Source organism: Archocentrus centrarchus, chromosome 1 (assembly GCF_007364275.1).
Source record: "Archocentrus centrarchus isolate MPI-CPG fArcCen1 chromosome 1, fArcCen1, whole genome shotgun sequence".
NCBI lineage: Eukaryota > Metazoa > Chordata > Actinopteri > Cichliformes > Cichlidae > Archocentrus > Archocentrus centrarchus.
This window is the reverse complement of record NC_044346.1, coordinates 4041184-4053518: the sequence shown is the minus strand read 5'-3', so window position 1 is coordinate 4053518 and position 12335 is coordinate 4041184. Positions and strand designations below refer to the sequence as shown.

General features: G+C 40.6%; 1 protein-coding gene across 5 annotated transcripts in view; it reads left to right on the top strand.

The window, feature by feature from the left end:
• Positions 1 to 12328, top strand: part of myom2a (myomesin 2a) — a 55577-nt gene extending 43249 nt beyond the window's left edge. For all 5 annotated transcript variants that reach the window (XM_030731033.1, XM_030731041.1, XM_030731020.1 and 2 more), the window contains 17 exons: positions 60 to 174; positions 2421 to 2580; positions 4000 to 4106; positions 4230 to 4274; positions 4352 to 4488; positions 5248 to 5392; positions 5613 to 5672; positions 5855 to 5922; positions 6039 to 6152; positions 6228 to 6315; positions 6403 to 6441; positions 6747 to 6852; positions 8977 to 9140; positions 9313 to 9349; positions 9430 to 9452; positions 9826 to 9881; positions 10829 to 12328. In XM_030731033.1, the coding sequence (XP_030586893.1) occupies positions 60 to 174; positions 2421 to 2580; positions 4000 to 4106; positions 4230 to 4274; positions 4352 to 4488; positions 5248 to 5392; positions 5613 to 5672; positions 5855 to 5922; positions 6039 to 6152; positions 6228 to 6315; positions 6403 to 6441; positions 6747 to 6852; positions 8977 to 9140; positions 9313 to 9349; positions 9430 to 9452; positions 9826 to 9881; positions 10829 to 11341 (1977 nt within the window). In that variant the 3' untranslated portion in view covers positions 11342 to 12328. The remainder of the gene's footprint in view (positions 1 to 59; positions 175 to 2420; positions 2581 to 3999; positions 4107 to 4229; positions 4275 to 4351; positions 4489 to 5247; positions 5393 to 5612; positions 5673 to 5854; positions 5923 to 6038; positions 6153 to 6227; positions 6316 to 6402; positions 6442 to 6746; positions 6853 to 8976; positions 9141 to 9312; positions 9350 to 9429; positions 9453 to 9825; positions 9882 to 10828) is intronic.
• The last annotated feature ends 7 nt before the right edge of the window (positions 12329 to 12335 follow it).

Below are 12335 nucleotides of genomic sequence, written 5' to 3'. Positions count from 1 at the left end.
AAACCTCTTCCTACACCCGAGTCACACTATCCGCGTGACATTTTCGTCGGTTTTCGCAGGTGTCTGGACTGGAGGAAGGTGAAAGCTACGTGTTCAGAGTTCGTGCTGTCAATGCACATGGCATCGGAAAGCCTTCCCAGCTGTCTGAGCCAGTCGTCGCTAAAGCTCTTCCAGGTGACAAAAACGTAACACTCTGAACTTATGCAGCCAACTCTGCACCAAACCCTGTCGAAACATTTACACTGGGAAAGTTTCACAGATGTGAGTCTTGAGAAAACCAGCATGATAGTTGTCTTTTATTTTAAATATTTGGACATCATACAGCACACCTAACCATAGAGGCTGTAGCGCTTTCGTGTCATTGCCTCACCCACCTGTAGGTGGAGAGGTTCTGCTTTCAGTTGTGTTTGTCTGTTAGCAGGATCACTCAGAAGATTATGAACGTATTTCAGTGACAGTTTCTGGAGTCGTTGCATGAGACAAGTAACAATTGATTGCATTTTGGTGGTGATCCGGATCACCATCTGGATCCAGGAATTTTAAAAGGATTCTTTGCCGTTGTGAGATACGGACAATATTGACATATTTGCACTGTCCTGAAAGGTTTTGAACCAAAGTTCATGAAACTTTGTGGAAATATTCCTCAGGGGCCCAAGAGCACATGGTTTCATCTTCAAGATCAAAGGTCAAGGTCACCAAAAAATTTTCAAAAATTTTAAAAATCCCTATCTCATCACTGTCAAAAATTTTAAATTCACATCTCAGTGAATTTGTCATCTATCACGATGCAGTTTGGTACTCAGGTATAAACAGTTACTGTTTACTGCTGTATGTTTTTGTTAAAATATAAAATCACATTTTAAAGTTTTTAAAAGCCAATAAAATAAATTTCTAGTCTTTGTGATCTAGTAATTTATGATGGAGAGTGATAACATTGGGTGGTATCTATTACAGTGTGGCATCGACACATAGAACATTTGGGGTGGGTGTGCGCTCTACTGAGTGCTCTTCTAGTTTACTCTATTTCTATAGACACATTATAGTCAGGGTTCTAAATTAACTTTTTTGATCACCAGCCAATGTGGCTGGTAACTCTCTAAAGTTACCGGCCAATCAGAATTTCCACTAGCCAAATTTTATGCGGTAAAAGTAAGAGAAATCAGTGCCACTGAATGCATTTGATAATTTTATTAACATTGTTAGCATGAAAAACACAACACATACCATAAAATATACACAGAAAGTGCAAACAGGTTTGGGATCTATCTATCTATCTATCTATCTATCTATCTATCTATCTATCTATCTATCTGTCTATCTATCTATCTATCTATCTATCTATCTATCTATCTATCTATCTATCTATCTATCTATCTATCTATCTATCTATCTATCTATCTATCTATCTATCTATCTATCTATCTATCTATCTATCTATATTATTTGAACCACATCTTCAGAGCTCTTCTTCTTCAGAATCGGCATCAGAATCTGAGCTACTCTCATTTTTTGCTGCACGTTTGTGCACAAAGTTAGGCCTGCGTGAGCTTTGGACATGGTTTGGACGGGTCAAAGTCAGTTATGTCAGGTGAGCACAACTGTATTTTCAAGAGGTCAGAGAGGGTATCATCTTTAAGGCGTGAGCGCCAGTCACTTTTCACCTGCTTCATGACACTGAACCCTCTTTCGCAGTCAGCTTTTGTTGCAGAGACGGTGAGGAGAGCATCAAAAAGATCAAGGACATCAGGACACCAATGGTGCAGCATCTATATATATATATATATATATATATATATATATATATATATATATATATATATATATATATATATATATATGTGTATATATTCAGTGGTGTTAGCGTTCATTTCCATGGTTTCTCGCGCTATTTTCACTACAAACTGCGCGCAGCCAATGGGCGTATAATGTCATGACGTAGCGTTAAGGCATATAGTGTTCATGGGAAATGTAGGAAGTACTGCCAGGGGATAAATGACCGAGAACGGAGCCTTATGTATCATGCATGTAATGCCTCTTGCATCACTGGCAAAATTGGCTAGTAAGTTTTATTAACACCCGCCAAAATGATTTTTTGGCGGGTTGGCGGGTGTTAATTTAGAACCCTGACTATAATGCCTTCTAATTTTCAATATTCAATATGTCTTTAAAAAGAAAATCAACACTGCAGATGTTGGTAGGAAATTCGTTTTAAGTGAATATCTTTGATACTGTAGCTTCTCCCTCCAGTTACTTGCAAATCATTCCCATGCACACAAACCTTGTTGAGGTAACACTTTATAATACAGCCTGTGACTACGGCCGTATCAGTTAAAAGTATGACATTAACTTTAGAGGTAATGCCAAGCGGGGTACTTTATTTCTGTTATTACTCACTGGAGGGTTTTACTTGTCATTTGCAGGCACTAAGGAGATTGTGGGTGGTGTGGACGAGGAAACCGGAGACGTCTTCCTGTCTCTTGAGGCTTGTGAGATCTGCGAGACGTCCAAGTTTGTGTGGTCGAAGAACTACAAGCCCATCGGTGACTGTCCCAGAGTGGCCGTCACAGCTAAAGGCAGAACGTAAGCTTGCTCTCATCCTCAGTGCGTCAGTGAGGCTTCAGACGGAGCTTTGAGCTTCTTCTCTGGTGACAGCAGGAATGATTTTCTCTAAAGAATCCTTCAGTAAACGCAGCAGTGTGCTCCTTCCTCCCTCGAGGCCGGATCTCGTTAACTTTGTCAGCTCGCCTTCAGTGAATTTGAAATGGTAACATGAAACAGAGCTGGATCTGTTTTTGTTTCCATTCATAAAGCAAATGGCTCATTCATGATATGTTTAACAATTAAAAACTTACAATTCTGCATTTTTAACTGACCTAAAAAAAACTAGAAAAAAATCATTAACTTAGATAATAACCCTGTACTTGAACAAACTGTTTTTGCCTAGTTTGTGGATAACATGCTGAAATCATATTAGCTAATGAGTGCACTTTTTACTTTATCATCTCTGGGTGATGTCAGCAATGAGCTGAGGGGAAAGATTTCATCAAGATATAAGTGATAGAAAAATGATATCAGGGGAAATTTAATGCGAGCATGTTGGGTGATTACTTTTGATTCCTGCAAAGAGAGATGGATCTGCAGTACAAATGCAATAGTAGGAGCTTCAGATGCTGACCTTGTTTTATTTTTGAGCTAAACTCACAGAAATATGCTTTAATGTGTCTCTGGTAAAGCAGTTGTGGTGAGAAATAGATCAAATTCCAGGCATTGTGTTGATATATTTATATTCAAAAATCTCAAGATATCAGTGATGTGTATCTCAATAACCTGGCGTGCGAGCTTAAATCAGATTTCATATCTGAAATAAAGAGCTGGTCTGAAGTTCCCAGGAGAAAAACAAAACATATTTTTTAGACCAGTGGTATGTTAGCTTAGCATTTAGCAGGAACTGACTGACTGAAAGTTTGACTGACCAAAGGTGCACCTAAAATTTGTTGCATATCACATATTTCTTTTCCAGAATTTTTGAAAATGAATTTATGAAGAAATAGTGAAGACTAAAACACAAAGAAATATAACAGAGGAAACAAAAGTGCTCTGCTTCAAACACTGTTTGACATAAGGCGAGAGGCAGGGTACACCCTGTACAGGTCACCAGCCTGTCGCAGGACTAACACAGAGAGACAGACAACCATTCACACTCACACTCACATATATGGGCAATTTAGAGTGACCAATTAACCTAACCCCAGTAAGTGCATGTCTTTGGACTGTGGGAGGAAACCCACGCAGGCACGGGGAGAACATGCAAACTCCACACAGAGAGGTCAAGGTGGATTCAAACCCAGGACGTCCTATGAGGCAGCAGTGCTAACCACCACGCCACTGTGCTGCCTGAATTTAAATGATTCAAAATCCTAGTGAGAACTACAGTGGCTTGTGAATTTTCACAGTTGAATTCCTGCTCTGACTTTAATGGATATTACATTTTTTTCACAGCTCCAGACTTACTTTCACCAACCCCGATAAGGATGATTTGGGCAGATACTCTGTGGTCGTCACCGACACAGATGGGGTCTCTGCCAGCCACACTCTTACTGAGGATGGTCAGTTATGTTTGTAAAGTGTTATACATGCAGAACGCAATTATACAAATGACCACAGATTTCATTATTCAGAGCCTTATAGTTCTTCTCACTGACAGTTATTTGTTTTCTTGAAACCTGCAGCCCTGAACACCATGCTGGAGCTGAGCTATGCCATCAGACATCCAGGTGAGTGTTGTGCTTCACCATCAGACCCATTTACATTCTGTTTCATAATAATCTAATCTTTACATATTTTTTTGCAGTTGTTCCTCTGAAACACGGTCTGAACTATGAGATCCTGGAGAAAGGTCACGTGCGTTTCTGGCTGCAGGCTGTCAAAATTTCACCGTCTGTGTCCTACAGATTCATTGTCAATGACAAAGAAGTCACCAGTGGGGAGGTAAAGTTAATATAAGTCAATATTCAGAACTGGGTGATTGTGAAAATCATATGGAAGTTGTACGTGCCCTCTTCTGTGTCTCTTCAGTCCTAATAGAAAAGTACAGTCACACATCTTATTCTTAAGGCTTTAATTGAATTATTATTAATTAAGTGTCCTCTGTTTTGTTTGTAGTTTATTACTTGCAGGCTTTTGTTTCATCAAGTCTACCTCTGAAGTTTGTGTTTGGGACTTTCACACATATATATGAAGCTTCCAGTATTTCCTGTTCTGCTGTTTCCCAGCTTTGGTTGACATCTTTCATGACGTGATATAATTTGAGCGTTAGTGTTAATTTTCCGAGAGGCAGGCAGACAGTTTTATCTGTCCGTCTCACTTTCAGTATCTCTGTAATCGTGCAACATGGTGACTTCAAACTTTGATGTTTGATTCAACATAAAATGTCTTAACATGATCATATGACTGATTAGAAAGAAAATAATGGTGATCCACACTGTGCTTGAGAAGAATTAGCATCAGTGAGTTGTGAAGCATACAATACAGTGTCAATGTATTTAGTTAAATATGCAAAGGAACCTGTGGAAGGAAACTAAGCAAAGCTTGTTTATATTATTCTAGGAGTTTCTTATGTGCAGAGCAGATACTGTAAACATTGTATGCAAGTCTAAGTTTTTACAAATGGAGGAAGAAAAGTAGGTTAAAAGCATTTAAATTTAATGCTCATTGGAAGCTTAAATGTTTTCATTCTTGTCCTCTCAGGGTCATAAGATCAGTCACGATGTGGCGACTGGAATCATCCAGATGACGGTGGATCATTTCACCAGAGCCAACGAGGGCACGTACACTGTTCAGATCCACGACGGCAAGGCCAAAACCCAGAGCTCCCTGGTCCTGGTGGGAGATGGTGAGACTTTTTATCCCTCACATAACAGTCTCTATGACCCATGTAAGGGAACTGATATAAGCTTTGAAAAATGTGATGTATTTTTGTGGGGGGGGTTATTCATTATTTAGTTTTAAAATAAAAGCCCGTACTCCTCTGATCACACCAACAGAAACGCAGCACAGCAGTGTTTCATCTTTAACTGGATTTCTGTGTCTGCTGCATTTTTTTTCTCATTCAGTGTTCAAGGCTGCTCTGAAGGAAGCTGAGTTTCAGAGGAAAGAGCACATTAGGAAGCAAGGTATCAGCACTTTGATGACTTATAAACAGTCTGGCACAAGTAATGCTTCATTTTCAAGATTAAAATAATGAATTTAGACGTGTGTGTGGCGCAGCGGAGATTTGGGTGGTTTTTCTGTTGCTTCCCCTTCATTTGACCATTAATTTTCTCATTTACATGATTCTTCTTTATTGTCCTTTTAGGTCCACATTTCTCTGAGTATCTGTATTTTACTGTCACTGAGGATTGTACCGTTATGCTCGTCTGCAAGGTAACAAAACTGTGTCATTCTGTGGGATTTCCTGTAACTGTGCTTACCATCTGGTTATGGCTTAAGATTATCTCTTTCACCTTTTTCACTTCATTGCTTTGCTTTGTTCTTGTCAGACAGCCAATGTGAAGAAGGAAACAACTTTATACTGGTACAAAGACGATGAGGAGATTGTACCAGAGACTCCCCCCAATGTCATGTCTGGATCCTGCGCTCTTCCCCTCCCACTGGTAACATCTGCACCGTCCACACTAAAAAATATAATATAATATAATATAATATAATATAATGTTGTGTTTCTTCAGTTCTCCAGAAAAGATCACGGTGTTTACAAAGCCATGCTCAGTGACGACAGAGGAAAGGACACATCTGTGTTTGACATTTCAGGCAAAGGTTGGGGTCAGCTGTGAGTGCTTTGTGTTGTCATGTTAGACGTCTTGCACAGTATTTATTGTGTCTTTTCTCCTCTTTGATTTGTAGTGTTTGATGACATCATCAACGCCATCGCCCAGATTGCTGGTAGGTTGGATCAGCAAAGTTACCACAAACTGTCAAAACGTATTTGCTTCATGTTACCAGGAACCTTGTTTGACTTGAAGGTTTTTTCCAGAATAAGAAAAAAAGCAGCAGTAAAAATACTGCTGCGGTTTGATGCTGACAGAGCTGGAAAGTGGTTCACAAACAAAATAAGTGTACCCTGGCAACAACTGTGAAAAGCCTAGCTTCTCTGAATGCGCAGATTCACTGTGAGTCTGCTTGGCCGTAAAGACATTTTTGAATCTTTGTCTGATTGTCTGTTGCTGTGCGTTTCTTTGTGTCAATAGGTGCGTCTGCCTCTGATCTGGTGCTGCAGTGTACTCCAGAGGGAATCAGACTGCAGTGCTACATGAACTACTACACAGAGGAGATGAAAACCATCTGGAAGCACAAGTACTTTTTAAATCCTTTATGTGAATCCAGTAGATCACAGTACCAGTCAAAAGTTTGGTCACCCTTTTGACTGGTACTGTATTTTAAGTTATTCAAGTATTTCATTTTACTTTACTTATTTTAAAGTTTACTTATTTAAATATTTACTTTTACTCTTCATGTGTTTGTTGTTCATCACCATTTACAGGCAGTCTGTGAGCTTACCCAAGGCTGCCACATAGACACACTGCTCAAAAAAAATTAAAACAACACTTTGAAAAACCATCAGCTCTCAATGGGGGGAAAAAATAATGATGGATATCTGTACAGATATGGACGGGGTAATGTGTTAGCCACATCATTTGATGGAAATGAAAATGATCAACCTACAGAGGGCTGAATTCAAAGACAATTAAAGACAGTTTTTATGACCCCCACATAATGAGATGACAAATGTGTCCTGGGGGGGGATCTTCTCCCAGATCTGGACCAGGGCATCATGGGCTCCTGGACAGTCTGAGGGGCAAACTGGCAATGTCAGATGGACCAAAACATAATGTCATAGACGTGTTCTGTTGGATTTAGGTCAGGCAAGCGTGGGGGCCAGTCAGTGGTATCGATTCCTTCATCCTCCGAGAACTGCCTGCATACTCGCGCCACATGAGGTCGGGACAGTGTAGGGTCTGACAGTGGGTCCAAGGATTTGTTCCTGATACCTGATGCCAGTCAGAGTGCTGTTGCCTAGCCTGTAGTGGTCTGTGCATCCCTCCATGGATATGCCTCTCCAGCCCATCACTGACCCAGCGCCAAACCAGTTGTGCTGAATGATGTTACGGGCAGCACAACTCCACTTCTTCTCCACACCCTTTCACATCTGTCACATGTGCTCAGGATGTAACTGCTCTCATTTGTGAAAAGCACAGGGCTAGTGTAACTGCCTGTCTCCTGGAATCTCCTCCATGCTGTTGAGACTGTTCTGAGAGACACAGCAAACCTTCTGGCAATAGCATGCATGGATGTGCCATCCTGGAGGAGTTGGCCTACCTGTGCAACCTCTGTAGTTTCCAGGTATCACCTCATGCTACCAGTAGTGACACTGACCCTAGCCAAATGCAAAACTAGCGAACAGCAGTCAGAAAAGATGAGGAGGGAAAAATGTGAGTGTCCTCCACCTGTGAAACCATTCCTGTTTTGGGGGGTTGTCTCAGTGTTGCCCCTCTAGTGCACCTGTTGTTAATTTCATCAACACCAAAGCAGCTGAAACTGATTAACAACCCCCTCTGCTGCTTACTGACCAGATCAATATCCCAGAAGTTTAACTGACTTGATGCTGAACTCTGATTAAAAAGTGTTCCTTTAATTTTTTTTTTGAGCAGTGTATTTGTAGCATTCGAGCATCAAATTCCCTGAAACAAATTTTCAGGTTCTTCTTGTTACTATGAAACACTTTTCATAATAGTTGTTTGAGTATTTGTGTGGGTGGTGAGCTCAGTTGATAAAAGGGAATGTCGTACTTTCACACATCAACATTTGGTAACATTTGAGTCAAAATGTGTCACTTGTTGGGTCATTTGTGTACAAGTTTACAAGTTTTTACAAGGATTTAAAAGGATTCAAACATTCTGCCTTCATCTCAAAAACAGCTTTAAGTGTTTGCACGTTACAGTTCATGACAGGTTTCATTCGAAGACTCAATCAATACTAAAGAGTTGTTTGAAAATTATGTTCAGCGCTCATTCATCTACAGCTACAACATAGCACTTCACATGGTGAATCCCCCTCAGACTTTGTGCACAGCTTATGTGCAGTTCATCGTAGGGTAAAACGCTGTTTTGAAGTCATTTGAAGTTTCTGAAACTGTCAGCTGGCTTAAATGTCCCTCCATCTTTGCTTTTTTTTTTTAAACCTTCAGCTTTATTCTGAAAATACTCAACATAAGTCACAATATAAGAATTTTTAAAGAACTCATCATTTACACATTTTTCATAGCTTACACTGGATGTATAGTATTGAATTCTTTTTTTGTCTTGTGTTTGAAATCAGTCAGTGTGTAATTGGTGTACAGACATAGAAATGTGTGTGTCTGTTTTTCCACCCACTATGAATTAATAACTAAGTTGTGAGGTCTGTGATGTAAACCTACAGGGAGAGTAAGATCGCCTCCTCTGAGAAGATGAGGATTGGCGGTACAGCTGAGATGGCCTGGATGCAGATCTGTGACCCGTCCGATAAGGAGAAGGGTCATTACGCCATCGAGATCTCAGACGGCATCAAGACCCACACCCGCACGTTTGACCTCTCCGGACAAGGTAAAAATCTCCATCTGTGCGATCGTGTTTCTTTCATTGCAGTTTCCCTTTTTTCTGTATGAAGTCTGTTAATGTTTCTGGACATTTAATCTGTATTTTATTTTCTAATCTTGGAGTTACTGTAAAACTCTTTGTGTCACTGAATAATGAAGTCCGTTATAATGATTTGCAGCATACACGGATGCCTATGAGGAGTACCTAAGGCTTAAGTAAGTGTTTTAATGTTGACATGCATATTTTATATTGTGTCCAAATTGTGTTAATCATACTGAACTTCTTCTTCTTTTAGGGCAGCTGCATTTGCTGAGAAGAGTGAGTATCTCACAGTTTTTATCGAGCCTGTTAGAGAGAGAGAGTACTCGTGTATTTATTCCATAGAACTGAACTTTCATTAACGCTACACTGATTAATGATGTTTTTAAAGATTTTTGTGTATCATGGTAAATGGTAAATGGACTAGCTCTTATATAGCGCTTTTCTACTCAGTCTGAGCACTCAAAGCGCTTATACAAGACAAGAGAAACAATAGAAACTTACCTCGTGACCTCGACAGCAGTCTGAATATTTTCAAAGTACAGGTGGAGCCTTAGATCAGCCCATAAACATATAAAGACAAACTGCTTTAGTCTTTGGAGTTGTGATTTCGAGTGAATCCAGGAGTAAAAAGTGATTTTTTTTTTTTTAGACCGCGGCAGAGTGGTTGGTGGTCTGCCAGATGTGGTCACTATTATGGAACAGAAGGTAAGATTTTTCCTCAGCAATCAACTTACAAAATTGTATTTTTACATATTAGTTGATGGTTGGCTTTATTGTGTAATTATATCAGTTATACGGTCAAAGGTCAAAGCTGCCCTGAAAGTGTTCCTACTGAACAAGAACAAACATAAAGAGGACCTTTGAGCCGTCACGTCTCTCAATAAAACAAAGAGTTTAGAAGGTGAAGAAGGTCTCACGAAGATGCTGCTGAAAAAAATCACTTCAAGTATTTTCTTTTCTTACCTCAGTGGAATCTGACCGTGCAGAGAGGTTTGGTTTTTATTAGCTGACATTTTGACATAATCATGTCTGAAATGTGAATAGTCAGCGGGGACCCTTTGTGTATTTTTACACACACTTTTTCCAATTTGACAAAAACGATTTGTCGAATGCTGTTTTTTCCTCCGACTGGACTTTAATGCGTATATGTCAGTGATTTGAGAACCATGGTACAAATTCCATTTACTTCATTGTAAAGATGTAATGATTTGATATGTACCTCAAATGGTAAATGGACTAGTTCTTATATAGCGCTTTTCTACTCAGATATGAGCACTCAAAGCGCTTACACAACACATTCACATTTACCCCATGCACACGCATTCATACAAGCACTTCCATGATTAATTAATTAAGCTAAGTGCTTTAATCGTCTAACATTCACTCACATTCATACTCCGACGGAACGGGCGGAGAGCAACTTGGGGTTAAGTATCTTGCCCAAGGATACATTGGCACGCAGCCTGCAGTAGCCAGGAATTGAACCACTGACCTTCCATTCAGTAGGTGACCTGCTCTACCTACTGAGCTACAGCCACAATCTGGGGTCAGGGTTCATAAAGAACAGATAAATTTATAAAATCATCTGTCATTGGTCACAATTTTTACTTTTGATTTCTGTGACTCTGTGAAACACGTTCTGTCCTCTCCAGTCTTTGAGCCTGACCTGCACCGTGTGGGGCGAGCCTACTCCCGAGGTCACCTGGTTCAAGAACGAGCAGGAAGTCGCCTCCACTGAGCACACCAGGGTCACGTTTGACGGTGGCAAGTTTGCCAGCCTCGTCATTAACAAAGTCACTCCGGAAGACTCCGGGAAGTACAGCATCAATGTACGGAACAAGTACGGTGGCGAGTTTGTGGAGATCACCGTCAGCGTCTACAGGCACGGAGAGCAGATCCCCGAGCCCAAACTGGGGCAGCCCAAAACAGCCGCAGCCACGCCTGTGCCGCCAAAGTCCCCAGCTCCCCCTTCCAAGACCCCAACCCCCACTCCTTCTAAAACCCAGACCCCAGCGCCATCGATGAAGAGCCCAACTCCAACCCCCACATCTACCCCGCTCTCCAAGTCTCCAACCCCGACCCCGAAGTCTCCTACTCCACCTCGCAGTGTCAAGTCTCCAACTCCACCCAGATTCATGAAGTCTCCGACTCCACCAAGGAAGTAGAAGGTGGTGTTAGGGGGATTAGTGCTGGCTGTTAAGCAACACTGATTTATAAGCATGGGTGTGAAACAATGAGCTCTTACTTTAAGGTTTATTTAGATGTAGATAATGTCAAAGTCCCACTTTGGAAACTGCTGCTTACTCTGGACTACACCTTTCAGTCAGTAGGCTGTCATTTGTCTTTAAACTGGTTGCTTCTGACACAAGAAATAAACACAAAGAACAATAAAAGGTCTTTGTAGATTCATTTTAAAGTTTTAAAAGCTGCAACCTTCCACTGTGCAGTGTCAGTGGAATGCCTGCAACCAGCTGTGTATGTCAAAGGATACTTATGCTTTATTGCAACTTGGGTCTTAGTGCCACAACTAAAAGTAAGTCATATGGGCCACAAGCTGTCAGACAGTGAACTATGTTACAAACAGAGAAGCAAAACTTTGGAGGACAAAATAAAAGAGAATATTAAAAATGACCCAAACTGTCCATCATAAATACTCCACCAAAGGTATTTAGTTTTATACTCCATACTTACTGTGGTTGTGTGTGCAATGAAGGATTATTACCATAACATTTTAGGTTTCACCTCCAATTAAGTGGTTAACCCGGATCGGATCCGTTACCGTGTTTCCCACATTTAGCGCTTAAGTCAACGAGTGCGATATTATAAAAACCACAGAAATAAGATCCACGTTGTAATACAGCAGAATTATCCATGAAACTGGATGATCTGGGAGTCAGAAGGTACAGACCTGGGGTAATGTTGTCAGCACCTGGGTGAAAATTTACCACCAAACACCAGATTACTACGTGCTCCTTTATTACAGCCATTTTTCTCCCAGGTAAATGTTATCATCTGGAGGTGAGCTATCCTGTGAATACAAATATTCACTTCCAGCCCTGATCTCTGTACCCAAGAGGTTCTTCTGTCTGTGACATGTTGTGCTTCCCTCCCCAGTGCTTTGTGATGGCAATAAACTTTACTTCTCAACCTCCTCCTGTT